This window comes from Somniosus microcephalus, chromosome 4 (genome assembly GCF_052327205.1).
Source record: "Somniosus microcephalus isolate GS21.2 chromosome 4, FLI_Smic_1.0, whole genome shotgun sequence".
Classification (NCBI taxonomy): Eukaryota; Metazoa; Chordata; class Chondrichthyes; order Squaliformes; family Somniosidae; genus Somniosus; species Somniosus microcephalus.
This window is the reverse complement of record NC_140990.1, coordinates 289,375,897-289,402,237: the sequence shown is the minus strand read 5'-3', so window position 1 is coordinate 289,402,237 and position 26,341 is coordinate 289,375,897. Positions and strand designations below refer to the sequence as shown.

Here is a 26,341-nt window from a genome sequence, read left to right as displayed (position 1 = left end):
ACTAGCACCCATATTTCCTGTGCATTGCACACATTTTTTCCAACACCAAAACCAAAAATATTAGTACTGTATCCAATTTTGGATGCAGTACTTTAGGAAGGGTCTCAAAGCCATGATGAGAGCACAGATAAGGTCTAGTAAGATGACACCAGAAATGAAAAGCTTTAGTTATGAAAAAAGACTAGTGAAATTGAGGCACTTATTAGAAAAAAAAAAGACAGCCAAGAGAATTCATAGGTGTTCAAAGCGATATGGAGATTTTATTAAGGTGAATAGGGAAAAAAAAAATTCTACTGATTAGCGAGTCCCTAACCAAAATACTGTACATCATTTAAATTCATACAAAAACAAAAACGCAGAGGATTGTTGGTACCTGCAACGTCCCAACAGAAACAGTAGAAACAGAATCCATAATAACTTTTAGAAGGGAAGTGGAGGAAGGTAAAAGGATATGGAGAAAGGCCGGGGAATGGAACTAAATGGATTACTTTTTCAGAGAGCCGGTATAGGCACCTTCTGTGCTGTGAAATTCTATGATTCCTACTAAATCCAGTAAACTACATCTCCAGAGGCTAATTAAAATGTATTTCTAAAAAAATACTTACAATCTTCGATTTAAAAATATCCAGTAGACCAGACAGATGATTATACTGATTTGGCACTTTCCGAAGATGAACCATTTCAAAATCCGTCCGAACACCAGGGCCTTCACATGCACCCACGTACATCCTTCTTGCCTTTTGTTGAATTTGCACAAACAAGGTCACCTGACTAATTTAAAATACACATATACATGATTTACTAACCTTTACAACGCTCCACAGACAAGTTACTTCTAAACGAATCAATATTTTGTAACTAAACATTTGCTAAAAAATATTTCAGTTTCTTCATTTCAAGCTTATAGAATACACATGATCTCTAAACTGGTACTTTACTCCCAATGGCCTATGCTTCCCAAACTTTACAAGACATATTATAATACATTTATTAATGCCGATGATGTCACAAACAAGATACACATCAAAGGTAGCAGGAAGGATAGAAACAGAGTCCTTGATCAAGGCATTGATTAGGAATTGTCCAATTCTCAATGATTTTTAATTAGATGGGGCTTTGGACTTGAATAAGTGGACTGAGTATGGGTATCACCTTCAATTTTGTTCAGTTAATAGCAGGCCCTCAGAGATGTTTTGAGAGCATCGTGCAAGATTGAACCAAACAGAATTCTTATTTTCCCAGTTTCCTTGAATTATTCTTTATCTTGCTGGACGAAATCTCCATTAGGAAAAGCAACATTACTATAGTTGGAACTGCAGCGTGATTTCACAGTACGAGAGAGACCTTAGGAGACAATAGACCAACATCAAATTGTCAGCTTAAGTTAAGTCATTATATGACACAGGGAATGTGTATTCCACGTTGATATGGTGTGTCATGCTCTAGTACAGTGTTGTCCAAGGTGTCAGCTGTGGCTCCATTGATAACACTCTAGACTCTGAATCAGAAGTTTGTGGGTTCAAGTCCCACTCCAGAGACTTGAGCACAAAAATCTAGGGTGACACTCCAGTGCAGTACTGAGGAGGAGCCATCTTTCAGATGAGGTGTTAAACTGAGGCCCGTCTGCTCTCAGGTGGATGTAAAAAATCCAATGGCACTATTTCAAAGAAGAGCAGGGGAGTTATCCCCAATACCTTAGGCAATATTTATTCCTCAATCAACATCACAAAAAAATCACCACATTACCGTTTGTGGGAGCTTGCTGTGCACAAATTGGCTGCCGCGTTTCCTACACTAAAACAGTGACTGCACTTCAAAAGTACTTAATTGGCTGTAAAGTGCTTTGGGACGTCCCGAGATTGGGAAAGGCACTATATAAATGCAAGTCTTTCTTTTCTTTTTGTCTCCGTAGACCGCATTGTGCAGCTTCAGAGGACACACAAAGCTAACCTTCATTTTTCCCATCAATTCACATACATCTCAGATTGGTGATAACAGATCTTGGTGTTCTTATTTAGAAATCATCAACCAGCAAGACAAACACTGAAAATAGCCCTTGCCAAATGTTGATAAAACTTGAATAGGACAAACCAGTTGGCCAAGTATTGATGGCCATATTGTCAGAACTCGGAGCCCACATGTGCCTCATGGGCTACAGTTTCGATATCCTTGCTCGAATATATTTGCCCTGCAAAATAATAGTGCCTCATTTAAGTAGCCAGGTAAACAGTCATAAGCTGCGTACTGCAGTTTCTTCCAAAGCTTGGAACACTACCATGTATCTTCTGCATCATGTATTGCCTACATGTCTGTGTAGTGCTGCTCTGAATTTCAGAGGAAACCAAGGCCGGGATTTTGCTCCCCTCGGTGGGTCCGATGGGGGTGATGTCAGTGGCGGGTCGAGGGTCGCGGCCCCGATGCTGGCTCCATCCCGCTGTCCAAAATTAATTTATGTTGATAGAGCTCGTTAAGCCCACCCAGCGCATTTGCCGGCCCAATTAGAGGAAGCGGGTCTGGTGACGTCATTCATGACGCACCATCAGCCAGTTTCCTTAAAGGGGCCACCTTACTTTTGACGTTTGTGCGGTCAGTGTTCTACAGCATTGAAGTACTGCAAACACCGACAATCACTGCAGAGGTGCAGGACTGCACCCATATTCTCCCATGACTCCCTCATATGCTTATGGAGGGAGTCACAGCATACAAGGAGGTCCTCTTCCCTTCCTACAAGTGGAAAAGATCTCCCCAGGAGACCAACACAGCCTGGTTGCACACTGCAGAGGAGAGCACAAGCAGGGATGTCGTCAGAAGGACCTGGGTACAGTGGCGCAAGCCTTTCAATGATCTAATTAGATCACGAAACATTAGTACAAAGCCACACTCGGCTTCATCCTCCTGTGCCTCTCATCACATCCCCATCACTCTGCTTTCCCATCCCTACTCCTGCACATTCTTACTCACAAAATTACCTTGCACCTCCACCCATCCCTCCCTCTCTCTCTATCTATCTACATTATCACATCCCCATCTCCTCATTAGCCACTCCTCACACTCGCCCTCATCCTAGTGCAATCATAACAACTAACACCGAAAGTTCATGTAAAGTTTCTGTTAATGTGCTGCTAAACATTGAAACCTTTATTTTCAACACTTTGCATTCTTGGACAGATTTGTGAGCACCTTTGGAAGTGGCTTAGTGAGTTGCACTGAATGGCGAGACATAACGGTAGGCCCCCCCTCCCCCCACAATGGTGGCGAATCTGAAAGGAATGGCTTGGACATTGTAGGGATGCTTTATGGTGCTGGTGTGGAGTGGTGCCAATCTGGCACATCATGTGGCAGCCAGGGTGTACAGCATCAAGTGAAGTAAATCTGGCCATGGTGAGGCCATCCCTGACAGCAATGTACCCAGGTGCTGATGCCCTCTGTCCTGTGCAGCATCAGGTGATTGAAGAGAAGGTTGATGCTGTTGTTGGTGCTGATCGTGATCAGATTCTGAGGACCAAGATAATAAGACAATATAAAGGGCATCCATGTTGATTAAACAGATGGCAGGTGAAGTAGAGATGACAGAAGAATTCTGTCAATGGTGAGAGAGTTCTTCCAATGAGGCGAGAGTGGATGGAGAGTGGAAAGTGGCAAGCCTGCAGAATCTGTGCTGGAAATGGACTGAGAAACAGCTTGTGGCTGAGGAAAGTGATAATGTGTCAGGTGGGAGCTTTTACTGTACATTTGAAGCGGTCAAGTAATCAGCTGGAGCAATGGCCACCTCAGGTTGACAGAAATGGTCCCCGAACAGCGTGGTTCCCATGTCCATGAAGTTAAAGTTAAAGAGTAAGTTAAAAAAGCCTGTTGTTAAGGGTCTGTTAAATACATTATAAGAAGTTTAATTAGGGCGCCCACCGCTGCCCATCAGGTCAGTTCAGCGCTGACAGACCAGACATTGGGAAAGGCGCGTTGCAGCAGGTTCCCGATCTGCTGTCAAAAAAAAACTTTCCCACCCAACCCACCACCAATCCCAGCTGCTGACACCCCGGAAAATTCCGGCCCAAGTGTCCAGTGGATGAGGGTAACCAGGCTGTAAAACTTAAATTTGCTTACTGCCCTTACTGTATCAACTTACACAACTAACTAGATTTAAGGTGATTTCAATACGAATGTTGGCAAGTCAGCTCCAATGCTGAGCCACCTGCGTTAGCGGGTGTTAATGGCAGAGATACAACTGAAATTTGCCCCTTGAACTAGAATAATTGCACTTAATGGGTTTAAATTCAATGCAAAAATAACAAATAAATAAATTAACCACCCCAACCAATAGCCCAATATTATTGCAGAGGCACTATACAAATGCAAGTTGTTGTTATTGTTGAATCTGCTAAATCATCTGTGTTTTCTCCATTGTGCCCTGTTGTTCAGGAGGATCATTTTAAAATGGCTGTTAACTGTTGAAACTCTACCCATTCCCTCCCAGAGAAATATTGGGCCGGATCTTGTGGTAGAAATAACAGTGATGCTAACAGCACTCAACGTTATTAAATTGTAAAGTTGACAGCAACTTCCAGCGACTGCACATGTGCAGTTAAACATGGAAATCCGGAAGTTGCTGTCCGAGTTGCCCTGCTCCTCCAGAAGCTACGCAATAACGGTATCTCGCTGAGAGACTTGCCATGGAAATACAAGGAACGACGTAAATTTGCAGTACATACTAATTATTCATTCCCGTGTGAGTACATTTTTAACGCCGTGATCAGTCTTAATTATTGCTAAACAATCTGTCTGGTACTGAAAATTAACTTTTACAAGTCTGGAGTCTCATTCCTTCAGATTTTAATTATTGTTGGAGATTCAAAAAAAAAATGTAAAATGTATTTATTTTTACTTTTTCTTTCCGGCTCTTCTTGCTCTCCCTTAATCCCATCTTTCTTTCCCTCTCTTTATTTTACTTTTTGTACCTGATTTGACATTGAATTCAATATTCTAACTTACACTTCCTGGTTCAGGTTCTGTGCTGCTCATTAACGATTCTTCAAACTGACTGGTTAAGGGGATACGCAGTTGCGCGTCCTGTTCACATATGTCCCAGATCCTCTGTAGAGGGCGTTTTGGCTCTCTAATTTATAGTAAATTCCAATGCAAAATCCCATAGTCTGTGGGCAAGTGTAATGAACGGCGGAGAGCAAAATCCAGCCAATTATGAAAGTCCTACTATCCCATTTTGCGAGTTTTGCAGCGACTCTTAGCAGGAAATCGACACCTACCATTAATGGCGTGTATATACATTTGCTCAAATTGAATGAACACAAGCTAAAAAAACTTACACTCTGGATCAGAAAACAATTCCTTAACCTTATTAATGAACAACTGTATGTCCAGAGGAGAAGTAGACATCACTTTCATCTGTAATTTTTCCTTCTTGAGATCAGATTTCTAAAGTGCGCATCCTGAATAAAGGCAAAGCTGAATTACAATTTTCTGAAGTAAACTAGAATGTTGTCCATTCCACCCCCCACTCCCCAAAGTGGCTTATCCCTTTTTACATTCCATCATAAACCAAGATATATTTCACTGCAATAGCCTTAAAGCTTATTAACTTACTTATATATTACATACAATAAATGCCTACATGCTTTGACAAGAAAAATTACAGTCAGAGAGTGATTGGTAGAAATAAAACAATCAAAAGCTCCCAACTTGTAACCCCACTTGGTTCGAAACATTTTAACCATTTATCTATCCCAGTTATTAAAAAAAAAGAAAATACAATTTCTCTATATATACACAGCATAACCTAGATTGATCAACACTTTTTAAAACAAACACAGAAAACACCTCCACCTAGTGGCTACATGAGTTTTAAAAGCTTTGCATCTGGCACTTGTTTGTAGCGTGTGAGAAAGCAACATGTTTATAGGCTGCAAGGCATATGCATTACTCCAATTTCAGGTGAAGCAGATGGATTGATTCAAATTTTGCACTGATGATAAACCAACCAGATCAAAGACACATTTAGTCAGAAAGAAACCAATTATTTTGAATTACAGGAAACTCTGGTATCTGGCACCGACGGGACCGGGATGGTGCCGGTTGATTAAAAATTCCAGATGACGGAGAGGGTTATCTACCAAGGCTATTTTTAACAAACAAAAATTTTAAAAAATCAAGAAATGTGCAGTATACAGTAATTGGGTACTCCAGTTATTGAGGTGTTCGGACTTCCGACAGCACCAAGAAGCCGAGTAGTGGCAGTTTGGAAAACTACCCCCACCGACTAACTCAGCCACCGCGGGAGACTCGGACTCGGCAACATTTCCGGTTATTGAGGTGTTGTTTTCGGAGTATGAGTTTTGCCGGTTAATAGAGAATTCCGGATATTTAGGTGCCGTTTAAACGAGAGTTTCCTGTATACAGAAAATAAAATGCCAAGTCTATTCAAAAGCCATATTGGTTCCCCATCCACTCCATTATATACACACCTCCTAAAAAAGAAACATAACAGAAACAAATAAAAATTAATTCAGGCCGGGGAGGGGGAAAGAGGAGAGGAGACATTTTAAAAACTTACTCTTCCGATTTTCAAATACCTAAAACTCTTACCTCCCTGAGGGGCCTCAGACTTGCCTTCTACTCTCTAATTTTTGAACTGGCCTTTGGGTCCTAATGTGTTTCAGGTTGCTACGTATGCGCAAGCTCTCAGATCTATGCTCATGCACAACTTCACTGCACCTTGGTATGGCTTTTTTTTGGGCTGTGTGCAAGTATGATCTATGCCCCACAGTAACACACTGACAATTAAAAGTAAACACTTTGGTTTTTATCTTAGAGTACTGGAGTGTGTGTGTTCTGGAGACAACGGTTTGGTGCGTTAGGTCCCTAAATTAAAGTATTTCCACCTTTGGTTCAAGAAATCCAGCTCCAGGAATCCAACCAAGATCGCTTCTGGTTTGTCCGGAGTCTAATACTCGTTGCTTTCAGCCTCTGCCTTCTGAAATACTGCAACTCAGATGCCATATAGAAGGGTTACAAATTCCCATTTGTATACACCCTTTTCTTAACAGTTGTGCTGATCAAATTCAAAATTGACATGTGATCTAAAAGATGTTCTTTGCAATTTCATTTTTAAAAAGTACTGCGCTAATGTCCCACATATTTGCAGTCATCAAACTAAGTTTCATTGCATTGTATTTCAGCCTAATTTCTTGTGATTGGCTCAGTGGACCAGGAGAGCGAATGATTGCTGGAAAAGTATAAAAGAGCCACAAATAGGTTGGAAAAGCACTGGTGATCACAAAGAGATTGTTTAAAGCACCTTCCTTGAAGTTTCATAAATATACCCAAACCACAAGATGCTGTTATTTCAAAGCGACTCACATCTGGCATGACAACAGGAAGACAGAGATCCTCAACTCTGCAGAGCGGAGCATTACATCTAGGTAAATTTAATGATTGAATTACATTACTCACTAAATTTTATTAACATAATATACTGCTCACATTTCATAATTTATTTGCTGTATTTAATAATTAACTTGCTGCCTGCATTTAATATTTACTAATTGTTAAAAAAAATAAACTGGAATACATATTATAAAAAACAAATTCCTTATCACAAATAATAAAATATCAACTTTATTATAACTTTAACATTGCTATAAAAACATCTATTCTGTCTGTGAGCAATACCAGGGGATATCAATGTGTATATGTTTACAAAAAAAAGGAAATGGAATAGTAATCCGTTATCTTCTGGGACATTAGCAAGTTTTTCTTCGCAATACTGTAGTTATATGGCTTGTCCCAATAACAGGATACACAATGGGCCAGAAATTCCAGGCCAGAAGCGTGAGTACGGTCGGCTTACTCACGCTTCTGGCCGTTGGAAATGCCGGCGTTCAGCATGAACAGCGCATGCGGGGAACGCCGGCATTTCCAGACCTCGAGCGCGTGCGACTGCACAGGCAGCGCTTGCGCAGTGAACTTCGTGGATTTCATTCATGAAATCCGTGAGGTTAAGTCCTTAGAAGTTACACTTGAAAAAAGCAAGTGTAAAGTTGTTCATTGGCTGCAGAGGAAGATATATTTTATCGTGGAGCTTTTGAAATGCAATATTTTTGTTTGGGAAAGGGAGGGAAGTTATTTTAAGAAATTTTAAGTAAGTTTAAAAGTTTAAATTTTTTTTTTTTTTAAAAAGGGTTTTCAGAACGGTAGGTAGAAGGAGCAATTGTGGCTGTGTGAATGGAATGTGAGAATGAGTTATGTATGTATGTCCACATATATTCCTTTACGTATATGTATGTATGTTTTATATTCCTTTACTAATGTGTATGAATGTATGTTTTTAATTATGATTTTCCAATAAGTTACTTTCTCTGAAAGTCATAATTAAATAATACATTCATACACATAAGTAAAGGAATATATACATAACACGCAAAGGAATATATACAGACATACATACTTTCAGAAGCTCCACGATAAGAAATATCTTCCTCCGCAGCCTCTGGAGCAACTGTACCCATGCTTTTTTCATGTGTAAGTTGTAATGACTGGACCTCACTGAAAGCATTAATGAAAGCGGCGAATTATACTGCGCACGCGCTGCCTGTGCAGTCGCACGCGTTCTGCCTCTGAACCCCTTCGTTCAGAGGACAGGAAATGCCAGTTTTCCCCACATGCACTGTGCATGCTGAAAACCGGCATTTCATCCGGCCAGATGCGTAAGTACCCCGACCGTACTAGCGCATTTGGAAGGGAATTATTGGGCCAACATTTTACATGTCAATAAAATAAAAAATTTAACAATTGCACGACTTGCCCCCTCGCATCTGCGACTGAGGGTCCAAGGAGGTGCATTGCGCAAGAGGTCATCATCGGACGTATCCTCACACTGTTCCCTTTGGGGAACTGTATGAAGTGGTGGAAGGATTTATGGCCGTGATTAACGCTCATTCCGTGACCGTAACCATCTTTGAACCAGCCATTAGGGTGGTTAGTCCTATGGCGGGAGGGTTTTACGGGCTCCCACAACCCATCTGAGGGGGGGGGGGGGGGGGGGGGGGAAGCCACCAACACCCACGGACGCAAGTATCCCGCTGGATGTCCACCCAGAATTTAAAGTTGGAGCTCCGACTCCACTTGCCGGGACTGTCTGGAGTGGGGTTCAAAACCCTACTCCTTCTGGCCCAGCGGCGGGGATGCTTACTGCTACGCAAAAGGCCCACTCCGCACAAAAGGTGACACCCATACGTTTCCTGCGCCTTTTCCCTCCCCGTGACTGGAGCCCTATGCTGCCATTTCACGTTGCTAATCGGATTGGGCCTTTGTCATAGCGGTAGGATCCCCGCCGCTGGGCCAGATCAGGGTAGGGTTTCGAACCCCGCTCCAGACAGTCCCGGCAAGTGGAGTCGGAGCTCCGGCTCTAAATTCTGGGTTGACATCCAGTGGGATATTTGCGTCCGTGGGTGTGGGTGGCCCCCCCTCCTTGTATAGCTTGTGGGAGCCCGTAAAACCCTCCCGCCATAGGACTAACCGCCCTAATGGCTGGTTCAAAGATGGTTACGGTCACGGAATGAGCGTTAATCACGGCCATAAATCCTTCCACCACTTCATACAGTTCCCCAAAGGGAACAGTGTGAAGACACGTATGACGACGACATTGCTAAATAAATAAATGGAATTTAAAAAATTCTTTTAGGGCTTTTAAAAGTCTTTAAATTGCTTTAATTCTCTTTAAAACTACTTCAGATTACTCAAAATAATGTAAACATTTTAAAAAGTTTATAAAAGTTACCAAAATCTTCAAAAAACTTCCAAAAACCTATTTAAACTGCTGCTTTGCATGTAAAAAAGCAAAGCAGCTTGACAGAAACATTGGGGGCGTGTCCAGTGAAACTGAGACCTCAAGGGGTGTGTCTCACTTACACTGCACGCTCCTGGCTCCGCGCTGGCTGCACTCCTGGGCGGCGTGACGTCATACGCTGCCCGGGATTCTTCTTTCAGTTTCTGCAAGTGCAGGCGTCCCTGGAGCTGATCGGCAGGAGCACGGGGTAAGTGCAAATACGGGGCTTGCACGCGCTGCAAGCCCCGTTCTGGAATTTCTGGCCCAATTAAAACAGATGCAAACTTACCTCAGCAAAATTTTTTTGAAGACAACAGAAAAGAAAAATTCACAAAATCAAAAATAAAGCTACAAATATTTTTCCCAATAGGAAGCTAATGCTCGTTTCAAACATGTAAATAACAGAGGAGCATGGAGTTAAAGCATCAACACAGGACACTACAGCATGATCAAATGATACTTCAATTCCACACTATGCTGAATTGCAATCTTACTATATGAGGAACTCATAATTAACATAGGCAAAACCCTGAGGACGCCTGTCACCTGCCAAAGATAAGACACCTTGAGAGACTAGAAGAGGAACAAAAATTGAAGTAGTGGTGAAGGAGTAAGAGTATAAAATACCCCATAAAAAATCTAATGTTTTTATAAAAGCACTTATGAATATATAAAAATGTAATTTTTAACAACCATTAATAAGATCAACCCTGGTTCAATAAAAAATATAGAATGAGGCACCAACTTAGGTGAAGCTGCAACACAGGGCTGCCTGCAAGCTAAGTACCAAAAAGGAGCAGGCTATAGACAGTGTTAAACAGTCCCACAACCATCTAGTCAAAGCAAAGCTCTGTAGCCCTACATACCCAGTTGAGAATGGTGGCAATCAGGTAACAATCATAAACATCCCCAATCTCAAACATGATGGAGCTCAGCTCGTGAGTACAATAAACACATCTATGAAGTGTTTACAATGTCTTCAGCCAAAAGTGCCAAGTGGATGGTCCATTGGCCTCCTCCCAAGGTCCCCACTTTCACTGATGCCAATGTCCAGTCAATTTGGTTCACTCCATATAGCATTATGTGGCTAATTACACTAGACACAGCAACGGTTATGGGCCCTGACAACATCCCGGCTGTAGTGCTGAAGACCAGAGTTATCAGAACTAACCTGCTGGCCAAGCTATTCTAATGCAACTATGACACTGACATTAACCCAACAATGTAGAAAATTGCCCAAGCATATCCTATCCATAAAAAGCAGAACAAATCTAATGTCACCCTATTAGCTTCCTCCCCATCGTCAGCAAAGCAATGGAAGAAGTTATTAGTGCCATCAAGCAACACCAGGTCACCAATAACTCCGCAAGAACCACTCAGCTGCAAATGTTGTTACAGCCTTGATCAAGACATGGGACACAATAGAGCGAGATAAGTGCCCTCGATATCAAGGTAGCATGTTGCCAAGGGGGCACAGCAAAACTATTGTCTTAAAGGAAAATCCTCCAGTGGTTGGTTTCTAAAAAGGACTAGATAATGTAGACCAAGACAAGCTGTTTCACCTTGTCCAGAGCAGGAGAACCAGAGGACACGGCCTGTACTCGAAGGGGGTTAAATTCAAAACTAATCCGCGGAAACAATATTTCAGTGAGTGAGTGGTCAATTTATGGAACAGCCTCCCTAGAGAGACGGTGGAAGCAGTTACTATTGATTGATTCAAATGCAAATTAGATAGATTTCTTTCAGAAAATAACATTTTAGGATACGGTACAAGAGTCATTTAAGACAGGACGTGTGGCAAGTGAAGCATGCTTGGGAGGGAAAAGGTGACTTTGACCAATGTTCCGGTTAAGACGCACGGCAGTCTGGAGGTCCCGCACAGGCCGCTCACTGGCTTCTCAATGGGAATAATCGCACATGTGAAGATTTGAATGGACCGCGCAGCCAGTTAAAGGGCCCGCGCAAGAAAAAAAATGAAGGGAACATTGCTTTGGATGTATGGTTACCAAAGTTCTCCACCACTGCGGTTTTCCGCGTGTCATTTCTGGGTCTGTTGTAGACTAATTGATAGAGCTTATTTGCTATGATAAGTCAACATCTCCATTATTATTGTATCATGTGACTACCAGGATGAGTGAAACCAAACTAGATGGACCTGGTCTTTATTCATTTAGCAATTCCTATGTTACTATGGAATCATATCTGACAGAAAGATGGCTGTGGTTGTCGGAGGCCAATTATCGTAAATCCAGGACATCGCTACTGGAGGTCCTCAGCGGTTGGCCCAACCATCTTCAGCTGCTTCATCAATGTCCTTCTCCCTAATTAGAAGATCGAGCAGCTCTATCCACTGAAAATTCTACAGTCTTCGATTCCATTCACAACTCCTCCAATAATGAAGCAGCTCATGCCAGTCTACAGCAAGATCCAGACAATATTCAGACAAGTAACACGTGCCGCATAGTGCCACGCAATGACCAGCTATTACAAGAAAAGGCCCAACCACGTCCCCCTGACCTTCAACAGTATCACCATCGCCAAGTCCCCCACTATCAACACCCGGGGTGTAACCATTGACCAAAAGCTTAACTGGAGCAGCCATATCAACAAGAGCAGGACAGAGGCCGGGTACGCCGACAAGTGGCTCATCTCGACCCCCTCAAAGTCACTTCATCTACGAGGCTCAAATCAAGAGTGCAATAGAATACTTACCACTTGCTTGAATGGATGCAGCTGCAACAACATTCAAGAAGCTCGACAACAACACACAAGCGCGACACCATACAAAACAAAGCAGTCTGCTTGATTGGCACCCCTGCCACTGAAAGATCTACCACCATCAGCACACTGTAGCTGCAGTATCTACAGAACATGCTGCAGCATCTCCCCAAGCTTATTTTGATAGCAATTCCCAGCCTAGACCTCTACCACAAAAAGACAAGAGCAGCGGTCAGTGGGTTATCATCACCTTCAGGTTCCCTTCCAAGAAACATGCCATCTTGACTTAAGTATACATTGTCATTCCTTCATAGTCACTGAGTCAAAATCCTAGAATTCCCTACCTGAAACCATTGTGGGAACACCATCACCACAAGGACTTCTCAGGCCAAGTAGGGTTGGACAGCACTGCCCAAATACCAAGACCAAATAATTTTCAAAAATTGCCCATGGGAGTCAGTACAGGAGTTCTCCCAGTGTTGTAGTCAACATTCCTCCAACAGATTAGCTGATCCTTCATCTCATTACCTATTTGCAGGATGAATAGCAATTGCAGCATAAGATACTATATAATGCAAATGTCAAAAGATCAATAATATTTCAAATTATTTGATCACAAACTTCAAGTTCCTCGTCTTCAGTGTTTCATGTGTGAACATCTAATACAATCCATATAGCATTTTCAAATATTTACCTACCAACCAGTGTTGCCCAATGCAATGGAGATGGAGCTGAGCAGAATGTTGCACTTTGATTCACTGATGACTGCATCGCTACTAGCTGCTGGAGCAATTACCACAAACTCCCGTAAACCATACCTAGGATAAGAAACACTTGAAGGTGATGAATTTGCTATTGATTGCTATTCAGCAATTTCAACATCAATGGCAAGATGCAAGAAGTCCATCAATCTCTACAGATTTTGCTAAAGTACATCATATGATATATTTTTTAAGTTCTTAGGGGACACCTTTCGTAATCAAAAATCGATACTCATCTAAGCAGTATCTGAAAACCATGTGTTTCTTAAACCCAGGTTTCCAAGGCTACATTACCAGAATGATGGAGTACAAATCAAAAGTGGTTGTAATGTTGCTGTACAAGGCCAATCTGGCATAGTGTTTGCAGCTCTCTTCACCAAATGATAGGAATATTATTGCCCATGAGGAGATATAAAGGGGAGCAACAAAAATGATTAAATACCTATTAAAAATATAGGTTACGAGGAATGTTAAAGAAGTTGGGCTTGTTTTCTTCAGAAAAAGAGATTTAAAAGTACTTAAGCTTTGAAATTCCCACGATTAGAGAGGAAACGGACAAAATTAATCCAAATTACTCACGACAAAGATAGGTTCAAGTACCAGGAGACACAAAATTAGGGAATCAGAAGTAAGAGGGGAAATCAGTGGCAGTTTTTCATCCAAAGGGGAACAGACTTGTGGAATAGGTTACCAATTAAGGCCGTTGAAGTGGACTGTATAAATGGGTTCAAGAGAAAAATGAATGAGTTTCTATAGAGAACACAGACTTGAGGGAAATGTGGGAAGGCAGGTAGGTGGGGTTGATCCCTGAAAAGGAACAGGTCTGTTGAGCCAAATGGCTTTCTTCAGTTCTTCAGATAGCAACAGAGTAGTCCATTCGCCACCTCAAGCCTACTCCACCACCCAACCAGATCACGGACAATCTGCACCTCAACCCCATCTACCCACCTCTGACCCATGTCTCTTAATACCCTTACCCAACAAAAATCTATCGAACTCAGTCTTGAAAGCTTGAACTGACTCACCATCCACAGCCTTTTCGGGGAGAGAGTTCCAGATTTCTACTACCCTTTGTGTGAAGAAGTGCTTCATGATTTCACTCTTGAATGGCTTGGCTCTAATTTTAAGATTATGCCTTGTTGTCCTGGATTCCCCCAACAGAAGAAACAAATTCACTTATCGAATCCTTTTATCATTTAAAACACAATTAGATCACCCCTCAACCTTCTATACTCAAGGGAATACAAGCCAAGTTTATGCTACCTGTCTTCATAATTTCCAGTAAAGCAGTACCGCCAAACTGCTCTCACAAACCTCCAAACAGCTGGATCAAGAGCAACATAGGCAAAGGCCTGGGAGAAGGCTGCCTTCCCACTTGCTCAGGCAGAGAAAAAGGAGTAAGAGAGAGAGAGAGAGAGAGAGAGAGAAACACACATACGTATAAAATGATCAATTGCACATGAACAATAAATAATAGAGTTGAATAACATTGAGAACAAGCCTACCATCTGACAAGACAGTGAGCTCTGGGTGGAAAATCATTGTTCATGGACAGCAAATCCTGCATTGCTTCAGGAAGAGCATCTGTTAAAATAGAATAGCCTTTTTAAAAATGGGGCTTTTATAAGAACACAAAACAGAATTTCTCTACAGAAGAAACTAATTCCTTTTGCAATGTACAACAAACTTTTAAGAAGTGTTTGGGATCCTAAAGGCTCTACTTCCACAAAAATATTCAAAAACTGATCAAGTTTATTCCAACTCAAAACCTTCAGAAATACATTATACTACTCAAATACTTTACTTCCCCTTTAATGTCAGTTTAAACACACACAGCCAACATAGGTAGCAAGTCATACCTTCTTCAGAATCTTCTTTTACTTCTTTATCAGCTAAAGATTCTTGTTTGAGATAATGGTGCGTTATACTGAATTTATAGTCTGCAAAAGAAATCTCATCAGACTTCTCTTCCCATACTCCAGAAGTTAATTCACCCTGTAAATTCACAAAGTGCAACAAGTAGCTTTACAGAACTGTAATTTTAAATAGATATATAAAGAAACAACACAATGAGTTTAAAAGCAAGTTTACAATAGGTTCCTGCCAAAAACTGTAGTACCAGAGGTTGAAATGAATATTATCCACTGGACATGGACCAAAGAATGTAGCCACTGGCCAGCGACAGAATATTCCGATGCTGAAACATCCTTTCTCACTGTATTACTTATGCTGGAAGGTTTTGTACAAGTATTTTATAAACTGCCATAAATAAATCAAATAAATATTCGTGGAGAAAATATCAACTCACTTGCAAAGCATTTATATTGCCTTTAATCCAATCCATTTTCTTTACCTTTGACACAATTTCTTCACAAAAGATGAAAGGGCAGACAATTTTGTATGTTACTTAACTATGGAGATGCAACATAAAATGTAATTAAAACAGACCTTTTCCAAAGATTTGCTTGCAGTGCTTCCAATCAGTTTCCAATCATTCAGCACTTCTTCAATTTTTGACACAAATCTAGAGATATGAAAATGCAGGATGATTTTAAAATGCTTGAAATAACTGCTATTAATCCTAAAATAAAACCTTCATTATTATGGTACAGCATGTAACTTTGAAACCTAATCTTGAACTTTACATTTACACAAAAACCAACCATGCCATCTGGCATTATACAGACAGTTTTATAGATTCCAGACTGGAAACAAATTAAGAAAACAGTATAATTTACTGTATTCCAAGGATAAGGATCAATTCCTCGTGGAGGAAACTTGTCATACTTCCAATTTCTCTTAGATTGTCCCAAGGTACTGGATAGTCAAGAATCACCCAATCTATTCAAAGCAGCAGCATTGTCTTTCTATATATTTAATGCATCACACTATAGGAAACTCTTTGGTATCCAGCACCGACGGGACCGGGGTGGTGCCGGTTGATTAAAAATTCCGGATGACGGAGAGGGTTATCTACCGAGGCTATTTTTAACAAACAAAGAGTCAGACACCTGTTATTGAGGTGTTCGGACTTCTGACAGCGCCAAGAAGCAGAGTAGTGTCAGTTTGGAGAACTACCCCCACTGACTAACTCGGCCACCACAGGAGACTCGGACTCGGAAACATTGCCGGTTATTGAGGTGTCTTCGGAGTATGAATTTTGCCGGTTAATAGAGAATTCCAGATATTTAGGTGCCGTTTAAACGAGAGTTTCCTGGTATATAGTTTTGCCTCTTGTAGTACATTATAATTCTGGAACCTTCATTTACAAAATAAATCATTTATCCAACTATTCTTTACAAGAAGGGCAAACTATCGTGGAATTTCCAAAGAGAAGAAATTTTAATTGCACAGACACAATGGCTTTTCTAACAAGTTTTAAATCTGCATAAATTACTGGAAGCTCTGATACTAATAAAAGCTGCAATTCAAACTCAATGGGTCTCAGCAATAAAAACAAAAATAGCAGAATTCTTGTACACTAAACAGCATTCTTCCATACATCTCAGTAAACTCAGAACATAATTGAACCCTTCAATACTGCTTCACCTTTTTCACATGCACTCAACTTCCTGTGTTTAACATGATTCTGTCCTCAATATTCTTTTCTGCTTGTATCAAATGTTGCTCTCTTACAATACTAATTTTGTTTTTTTATACATTTCTTTTAGTCTCAACTAGAAATTCAGTCTACTTAAGCTGAACAATCTGATGAGGCAAACATTTTTTTGAACACTAAATTCCAACTTTTCTGCTTAATTCTCATTCCTAGATCATTTAAATTTCTTTAGTGAAAAAAGCAACTTTGAGATACAAGGAGTAGACTTATAAGTTTCAAGTTCTAGCGTGGCCTGTCACTTGTATCTGCCCGTCATAGTTGGGTTGACTCTCAATTCGTTTTCAACTGAGCCACTAATTAGGGAATGGCTCCCAAAAAGTAAATGGTCACATTGGCACCCAAGGAGAGAGAAGTAACAGCATCAATTGCTCTATCTTTTCTCCAGAATTGAAAGGGCAGAAAGGCAATCAACACCCCAATGATACTGTAAACCAGCCATTGGAGGACTCTCTTTTTCTCCCCCTCCCCATGCTAAACCATACCAGCGTCTTTTTGAACCAATGTGTCAGACAACTAAACGTTTAGGCTTTTACACACAAGTGTGGCTCGGTAGTTGAGCCACACTAGTTTTCAAGTAAATAAGCTGCTTGTCAAAATATATACAATCTGTCTTATTCCATGATTTGATTGTGGATCTGCTATCTAACGCGGTCATGGAATTTATGTCATCTCAACTTCTCAATGTATTACTGCTCTGCAACACATGTGGGTTATGGGTTATTATATTCTTTTCAAGAATAGTACAGTAAAGATACTGCAGTTCTCAAATTTGTAAGGTTCATTACAACTGAATACACATTCATCAATATTATAAATTCATTGTTCACTACTTTTTATAAGTTGCGTAAAATCTTAATCGATTTTTGTTTCTTTAAATGTTGCAACCCAATCATTGAACTTCACGTGATAATAACAGACCATGCAATCTGGTATGCTCCTGTAGTTTTGTATATTCCAGACTAGAAACAAATTACAACAAAGTGGAAACTGCTATACTCCAAGAGTAATGATGATCCATAATAATGGTGCAAACTTCTGATCTTATACTGCAAATTGTCTGAGATTGCTTCAAATCGGGAGAAAGAAAAATATTTTCCAGACACCAGCTCCCGGGCATTTCTACAGATACATTACATGGCTCATTTTTGCTTCTAATATTAAGCAGCAGAAATGATGTATAGCTTATTTAATTTGTAAGTGTATCACAATGAGTAGCTAGGTACTTCATAAATTGCAAGGGCAACTTAGTAGGCAAAATATAAATCTATGTGCAACAAATTGTGAAATGTTGAACGGCTTCAACAGCAAGCTGCCTTGGACATTGAGTAATCGACCTCACAACTTCAAAAAAAAGTGTCCTTAAGATTCCTCTAGTAGCAAATAGGAATGTTTGGGAAACTGTCATGACCGATCGTGATTCCTGAAGAATCTAAACTTGCAAAAACCACCCACAGAAAATATAAAATCTGCTGTCTGCGCACAAAAGAGGATCTCCGTTAAGTATTTAATCTGAGCAAATACATAGTTAGCACAAGAAGGATTAGTTTGCATCGGTGTGTAGCTGCTCCTCCCAGCCGTCACAAAATTGTGGCTATGTTGTCAGCACCGAAAGCGATTGCGCGGGCCGGTGGAAGGGAAGGCTCGGGCTCCGACACGCGCGACATCAGCGGCTTCCAACGACAAACGGCCACAGGCTGGGGCAGCAACGGCTTCCCCTCACTCCCTCATCCACTCACTCCTACCTCTCCCACTCCGACGCCGTTGTAAAGTCCGTGATTTCAAACACTTCTGATTCTGGCTGTCGGAATTTTAAAAAAAAAGAGAAAGAAAGGTGTGTTGAGAAAAAACGGTAAGCAAACCAATCGCAAAGACAAACAGTATATCTTCAGAGAAAGCAAAAAAAAATCCTCACGTCGCTGTCCGCCGCCATCTTGAAATGTGTTTGTTTGTTTGTCTGCGGGGTGTTGTGGGTAACACAGCCTGCTTCCTGCTGCAGATCCCGCACTGGGGATAAGGGGCACTGTTGGACCAACAACTTGTATTTATATAGCGCCTTTAACGTCGTAAAACGTCCCAGGTCGCTTCATAGGAGCGTTATCAAATAAAATTTGACACATAAAAACATAGAAGATAGGAGCAGAAGTAGGCCATTCAGCCCCTCAAGCCTGCTCCCCCATTCAACAAGATCATGGCTGATCATCCAAATTCAGTACCCTGTCCCTGCTTTCTCCCCATATCCCTTGATCCCTTTAGCCTCAAGAAATATATCTAACTCCTTCTTGAGTATATTTAATGAATTGGCCTCAACTGCCTTCTGTGGTAGAGAATTCCACAGGTTCACCACTCTCTGGGTGAAGAAATTCCTCCTCATCTCTGTCCTCAATGGCTTACCCCTTAGACTGTGACCCCTGGTTCTGGACTCCCCCGCCATCGGGAACATCCTTCCTGCATCTAGTCTGTCTAGTCCTGTTAGAATTTTATAAGTTTCAATGAGATCCCCTCTCATTCTTCTAAAGCCCAATCGACCCAATCTCTCCACATACGTCATTCCTGCCATCCCAGGTATCAGTCTGGTGAATCTTCGCTGCACTCCCTCCATGGCAAGAACATCCTTCCTCAGATAAGGTGACCAAAACTGCACACAATACTCAAGGTGTGATCTCACCAAGGCCCTGTACAACTGCAGCAAGACATCCTTGTTCCTGTACTCAAACCCTCTGGCTACGAAGGCCAACATACCATTTGCCTTCTTAACCGCCTGCTGTACCTACATGCTTACCTTCAGCGACTGGTGCACAAGGACACCCAGGTCTCGTTGCACTTCCCCTTCTCCCAATCTATTGCCGTTCAGATAATAATCTGCCTTCCTGTTTTTGCCACCAAAGTGGATAACCTCGCATTTATCCACATTATACTGCATCTGCCATGCTTCTGCCCAATCACCCAACCTGTACAAATCACACTGGACTTTCTCGGCGTCCTCCTCACAGCACACACACCCACCCAGCTTTGTGTCGTCTGCAAACTTGGAAATATTACATCTAGTTCCCTCGACTAGATCATTAATATATATTGTGAATAGCTGGAGTCCTAGGACCGATCCCTGCGGTACCCCACTAGTCACCGCCTGCCACTCGGAAAAAGAGACGTTTATTCCAACTCTTTGCTTCCTGTCTGTCAACCAGTTCTATATCCAAGTCAGTACCTTGCCCCCAATCCCATGTGCCTTAACTTTACACGCTAATCTCTTATGCGGGACCTTATCGAAAGCCTTCTGGAAGTCCAAATACACCACATCCACTGGTTCTCCCTTATCTATTTTACCAGTTACATCCTCAAAAAATTGCAGTAGATTAGTCAAGCACGATTTACCTTTTGTAAATCCATGTTGACTTTGTCCGATCCTGTCACTGTTTTCCAAGTGCTCTGCTTTTACATCTTTTATAATGGACTCTAGCATTTTCCCCACTACCGATCTCAGGCTTACCGGTCTATAATTCCCCATTTTCTCTCTACCACCTTTTTTGAATAGTGGGGTAACATTAGCTACCCTCCAATCCATGGGAACTGTTCCAGAGTCTATAGAATTTTGGAAGATGACCAGCAATGCATCTACTATTTCTAGGGCCACTTCCGTAAGTACCCTAGGCTGTAGATTATCAGGCCCTGGGGATTTATCAGCCTTCAATCCCGTGAATTTCCCTAACACCATTTCCCTACAAATACTGATTTCTTTCAGTTCATCCCTCTCATTAGACACTATGTTCCCCAACATCTCTGGGAGGTTATTTGTGTCCTCCTTTGTGAAGACAGAACCAAAGTATGTATTTAATTAGTCAGCCATTTCGTTGTTCCCCATTATAAATTCCCCTGATTCTGAATGCAAGGGACCTACGCTTGACTTCACCAATCTTTTTCTCTTCACATATCTATAAAAGCTTTTACAGTCAGTTTTTATGTTCCCTGCAAGCTTACTCTCATACTCTATTTTCCCCCTCTTAATTAATCCCTTTGTCATCCTTTGCTGAATCCTAAACTGCGCCCAATCCTCAGGTTTACTGCTTTTTCTGGCCAATTTATATTTCCTCTCCTTGGATCTTATGCTATCCCTAATTTCCCTTGTTAGCCACGGTTGAGTCACCTTTTTTGTTTTATTTTTATGCCAAACAGGGATGAACAAATTCTGTAGTTCATCCATGCGATCTTTGAATGTTTGCCCTTTCCTATCCACCATCAACCCTTTGAGTAACAATCCCCAATTAATCCTACCCAACTCGCGCCTCATACCATCGTAGTTTCCTTTATTTAAATTCAGGACCCTAGTCTCTGAGTCAACTACTTCACTCTCCATCTTAATGAAGAATTCTATCATATTATGATCACTCCAACCCAAGGGACCTCGCACAATAAGATTGCTAATTAATCCTTTCTCATTACATAATACCCAGTCTAAGATGGCCTGATCTCTGTTGGTTCCTTGACATATTGGTCCAGGAAACCATCCCGTATACACTCCAGGAATTCCTCCTCCACAGTATTGTTACTAATTTGGTTAGCCCAATCTATATGTAGATTAAAGTCACCCATGATAACTGCTGTGCTCTTATTGCATGCGTCTCTAATTTCCGGTTTAATGCCATCCCCAACCTCCGCATTACTGTTTGGAGGTCTGTATTCCACTCCCAATAACGTTTTCTGCCCCTTGGTATTTCTCAGTTCTACCCATACAGATTCCACATCATCAGAGCGAATATCCTTCCTTTCAATTGTGTTAATCCCCTCTTTAACCAGCAATGCTACCCCACCTCCTTTTCCTTTTTGCCTATCTTTCCTGAATATTGAATACCCCTGGATGTTGAGTTCCCAGCCTTGGTCACCCTGGAGCCATGTTTCCATCATCCCAATCATATCATATCCGTTTACCTCTATTTGCGCAGCTAATTCATCCACCTTATTACGAATGCTCCTCGCATTAAGACACAAGGCCTTCAGGCTTGTTTTTTTAACACTCCTAAACCTTTTAGAATTATTATTTACTGTGGCCATGTTTGATTTAAACCCTTGATTTCTCTGACTGCCACCTTTGTTTTTCTCCTTCCTGTCTTTTGCTTCTATCCTTGTTTCCCTTTCCTCTGTCTCCCTGCTCAGGTTCCCAACCCCCTGCCATTTTAGTTTAAACCCTCCCCCAGAGCACTAGCAAACACTCCCCCTAGGACATCGGTCCCGGTCCTGCCCAGGTGCAAACCGTCCGGTTTGTACTGGTCCCGCCTACCCCAGAACTGGTTCCAATGTCCCAGGAATTTGAATCCCTCCCCCTTGCACCATTCCTCTAGCCACGTATTCATCTGAAATATCCTTCTATTTCTACTCTGACTAGCATGTGGCACTGGTAGCAATCCTCAGATTACTACATTTGAGGACCTATTTTTTAATTTACCTCCGATCTCCCTATATTCAGCTTTTAGGACTTCATCCTGTTTTTTACCTATATCGTTGGTACTTATATGCACCACGACAACTGGCTGTTCACCCTCTTCTTCCAATATGTTCTGCAGCCGTTCTGAGACATCCTTGACCCTTGCACCAGGGAGGCAACATACCATCCTGGAGTCACGTTTGCGGCCGCAGAAACGCCTATCTATTCCCCTTACAATAGAATCCCCTATTACTATAGCTCTCCCACTCCTTTTCCTCCCATCCTGTGCAGCAGAGCCACTCACGGTGCCAGGAAGTTGGCTGCTGCTGCCTTCCTCTGATAAGCCTAACTACATAGGGAGGTATTAGAAATAAAAACAGAAAATGCTGACAATACTCAGCAGGTCAGGCAGCATCCGTGGAGAGAGAGAGAGAGAAACAGCTAACGTTTCAGGTTGATGACCTTTCATCAGACCTTAGTCATCGATCTGAAACTTTACCTCTATTTCTCTCTCCACCGATGCTGCCTGACCTGCTGAGCATTTCCAGCATTTTCTGTTTCTATTTCAGATTTCCAGCATCCGCAGTATTTTGCTTTTGTAAGGAGAAACATAGAAGATAGGAGCAGGAGTAGGCCATTTGGCTCCTCGAACCTGCTCCCCCATTCAATGAGATCATGGCTGATCATCCAAACTCAGTACCCTGTCCGTGCCTTCTCCCCATATCCCTTGATCCCTTTAGCCTTAAGAAATATATCTAACTTCTTCTTGAATATATTTAATGAATTGGCCTCAACTGCCTTCTGTGGTAGAGAATTCCACAGGTTCACCACTCTCTGGGTGAAGAAATTCCTCCTCATCTCTGTCCTAAATGGCTTACCCCTTATCCTTAGACTGTGACCCCTGGTTCTGGACTCCCCCGCCATCGGGAACATCCTTCCTGCATCTAGTCTGTCTAGTCCTGTTAGAATTTTATAAGTTTCAATGAGATCCCCTCTCATTCTTCTAAACTCCAGCGAGTATAAGCCCAATCGACCTAATCTCTCCTCATATGTCATTCAGCCATCCCAGGTATCAGTCTGGTGAATCTTCGCTGCACACCCGCCATGGTAAGAACATCCTTCCTCAAATAGGGTGACCAAAACTGCACACAATACTCAAGGTGTGGTCTCACCAAGGCTCTGTACAACTGCAGCAAGACATCCTTGTTTCTGTACTCAAAGCCTCTCGCTACGAAGGACAACATACCATTTGCCTTCTTAACTGCCTGCTGCACCTGCATAGAATCATAGAAACATAAAAGATAGGAGCAGGAGTAGGCCATTCGGCCCTTCGAGCCTGCTCAGCCATTCAATGAGATCATGGCTGATCATCCAAATTCAGTACCCTGTCCCTGCCTTCTCCCCATATCCCTTGATCCCTTTAGCCTTAAGAAATATATCCAACTCTTTCTTGAATATACTTAATGAACTGGCCTCCACCGCCCTCTGTGGCAGAGAATTCCACAGGTTCGCCACTCTCTGGTTGAAGAAATTCCTCCTCATTTCAGTCCTAAATGGCTTACCCCTTATCCTTAGACTATGACCCCTGGTTCTGGACTCCCCGGCCATCAGAAACATCCTTCCTGCATCTAGTCTGTCCAGGCCTGACAGAATTTTATAGGTTTCGATGAGATCCCCTCTCAATCTTCCAAACTCCAGTAAGTATAAGCCCAATTGACACAATCTCTCCTCATACGTCATTCCTGCCATCCCCGGTATCAGCCTGGTGAATCTTCGCTGCACTCCTTCCATGGCAAGAACGTCCTTCCTCAGGTAAGGCGACCAAAACTGCACACAATACTCAAGGTGTGGTCTCACCAAGGCCCTGTACAACTGCAGCAAGACATCCTTGTTCTTGTACTCGAACCCTCTTGCTACGAAGGCCAACACACCATTTGCCTTCTTAACCGCCTGCTGCACCTGCATGCTTACCTTCAGCGACTGGTGCACAAGAACACCCAGGTCTCTTTGCACTTCCCCTTCTCCCAATCTATTGCCATTCAAATAATAATCTGCCTTCCTGTTTTTGCCACCTCAAATTTATCCACATTATAGTGCATTTGCCATGTTTCTGCCCAATCACCCAACCTGTCCAAATCGTACTGGAGTTTCACGACATCCTCCTCACAGCATACCCTCCCACCCAGCTTTGTGTCGTCTGCAAATTTGGAGATATTACATCCAATTCCCTCGTCCAGATCATTAATATATATTGTGAACAGCTGGGGTCCTAGGACCGATCCTTGCGGTACCCCACTAGTCACTGCCTGCCACTCGGAAAACGACCCGTTTATTCCAACTCTTTGCTTTCTGTCCGCCAACCAGTTCTCTATCCAAGTCAATACCTTGCCCCCAATCCCATGTGCCTTAATTTTGCACGCTAATCTCTTATGCGGGACCTTATCGAAAGCCTTCTGAAAGTCCAAATACACCACATCCACTGGTTCTCCCTTATCTATTTTACCAGTTACATCCTCAAAAAATTCCAGTAGATTAGTCAAGCATGATTTACCTTTTGTAAATCCATGTTGACTTTGTCTGATCCAGTCACTGCTTTCCAAGTGCTCTGCTATTACATCTTTTATAATGGACTCTAGCATTTTCCCCACTACCGATGTCAAGCTTACCGGTCTATAATTCCCCGCCTTTTCTCTACCACCTTTTTTGAATAGTGGGGTAACATTCGCTACCCGCCAATCCATGGGTACCGTTCCAGAGTCTATCGAGTTCTGGAAGATGACCAGCAATGCATCTACTATTTCTAGGGCCACTTCCTTAAGTACCCTGGGATGTAGATTATCAGGCCCTGGGGATTTATCGGCCTTCAGTCCCATCAATTTTCCTAACACCATTTCCCTACAGATACTGATTTCTTTCAGTCCCACCCTTTCATCAGACTCTATGTTCCCCGGCATCTCTGGGAGGTTATTTGTGTCCTCCTTTGTGAAGACAGAACCAAAATATGTATTTAGTTGGTCTGCCATTTCTTTGTTCCCCATTATAAATTCCCCCGATTCTGACTGCAAGGGACCTACGCTTGACTTCACCAATCTTTTTCTCTTCACATATCTATAAAAGCTTTTACAGTCAGTTTTTATGTTCCCTGCAAGCTTACTCTCATATTCTATTTTCCCTTTCTTAATTAATCCCTTTGTCCTCCTTTGTTGAATCCTAAACTGCTCCCAATCCTCAGGATTATTGCTTTTTCTGGCCAATTTATATGCCCTCTCATTGGACCTTATGCTATCCCTAATTTCCCTTGTTAGCCACGGTTGGGTCACCTTTTTTGTTTTATTTTTATGCCAAACTGGGATGAACAAATTCTGTAGTTCATCCATTCGGTCTTTGAACGTTTGCCATTGCCTATCCACTGTCAACCCTTTGAGTGCCATTCCCCAATCAATCCTACCCAACTCGCTCCTCAGACCATCGTAGTTTCCTTTATTTAAATTGAGGACCCTTGACTCTGAGTCAACTACTTCATTCTCCATCTTAATGAAGAATTCGATCATATTATGATCGCTCCGACCCAAGGGGCCTCTTACAACAAGATTGCTAATTAATCCTTTCTCGTTACATAATACCCAGTCTAAGATGGCCTGATCTCTGGTTGGTTCCTCGACATATTGGTCCAGGAAACCATCCCGTAAACACTCCAGGAATTCCTCCTCCACAGTATTGTTACTAATTTGGTTGGCCCAATCTATATGTAGATTAAAGTCACCCATGATGACTGCTGTGCCCTTATTGCATGCTTCTTTAATTTCCCTTTTAATGCCATCCCCAACCTCCGCCTTACTGTTTGGAAGTCTATATACCACTCCCACTAATGTTTTTTTCCCCTTAGTATTTCTCAATTCTACCCATACAGATTCCACATCATCAGAGCTAATATCCTTCATTACAATTGTATTAATCCCTTCTTTAACCAGTAATGCTACCCCACCTCCCTT

General features: G+C 41.9%; 1 protein-coding gene across 6 annotated transcripts in view; it reads right to left on the bottom strand.

Moving 5' to 3' along the window:
• rab3gap1 (RAB3 GTPase activating protein subunit 1) overlaps nt 1–18,943 on the bottom strand; it is a 120,430-nt gene extending 101,487 nt beyond the window's left edge. For 3 of the 6 annotated variants that reach the window (XM_085986628.1, XM_085986630.1, XM_085986629.1), the window contains exons 1-7: nt 18,846–18,943; nt 18,676–18,731; nt 15,763–15,838; nt 15,174–15,309; nt 14,820–14,898; nt 13,252–13,371; nt 606–771 (exon numbers count right to left, since the gene is read on the bottom strand). In XM_085986628.1, coding sequence (XP_085842754.1) covers nt 606–771; nt 13,252–13,371; nt 14,820–14,898; nt 15,174–15,309; nt 15,763–15,838; nt 18,676–18,731; nt 18,846–18,863 — 651 coding nt within the window. In that variant the 5' untranslated portion in view covers nt 18,864–18,943. Of the gene's footprint in view, nt 1–605; nt 772–1,152; nt 1,270–5,318; nt 5,398–13,251; nt 13,372–14,819; nt 14,899–15,173; nt 15,310–15,762; nt 15,839–18,675; nt 18,732–18,845 lie in introns of those variants that run through there. The other 3 variants (XM_085986631.1, XM_085986634.1, XM_085986632.1) reach the window with 3 other exon arrangements.
• Nucleotides 18,944–26,341: the final 7,398 nt, after the last annotated feature.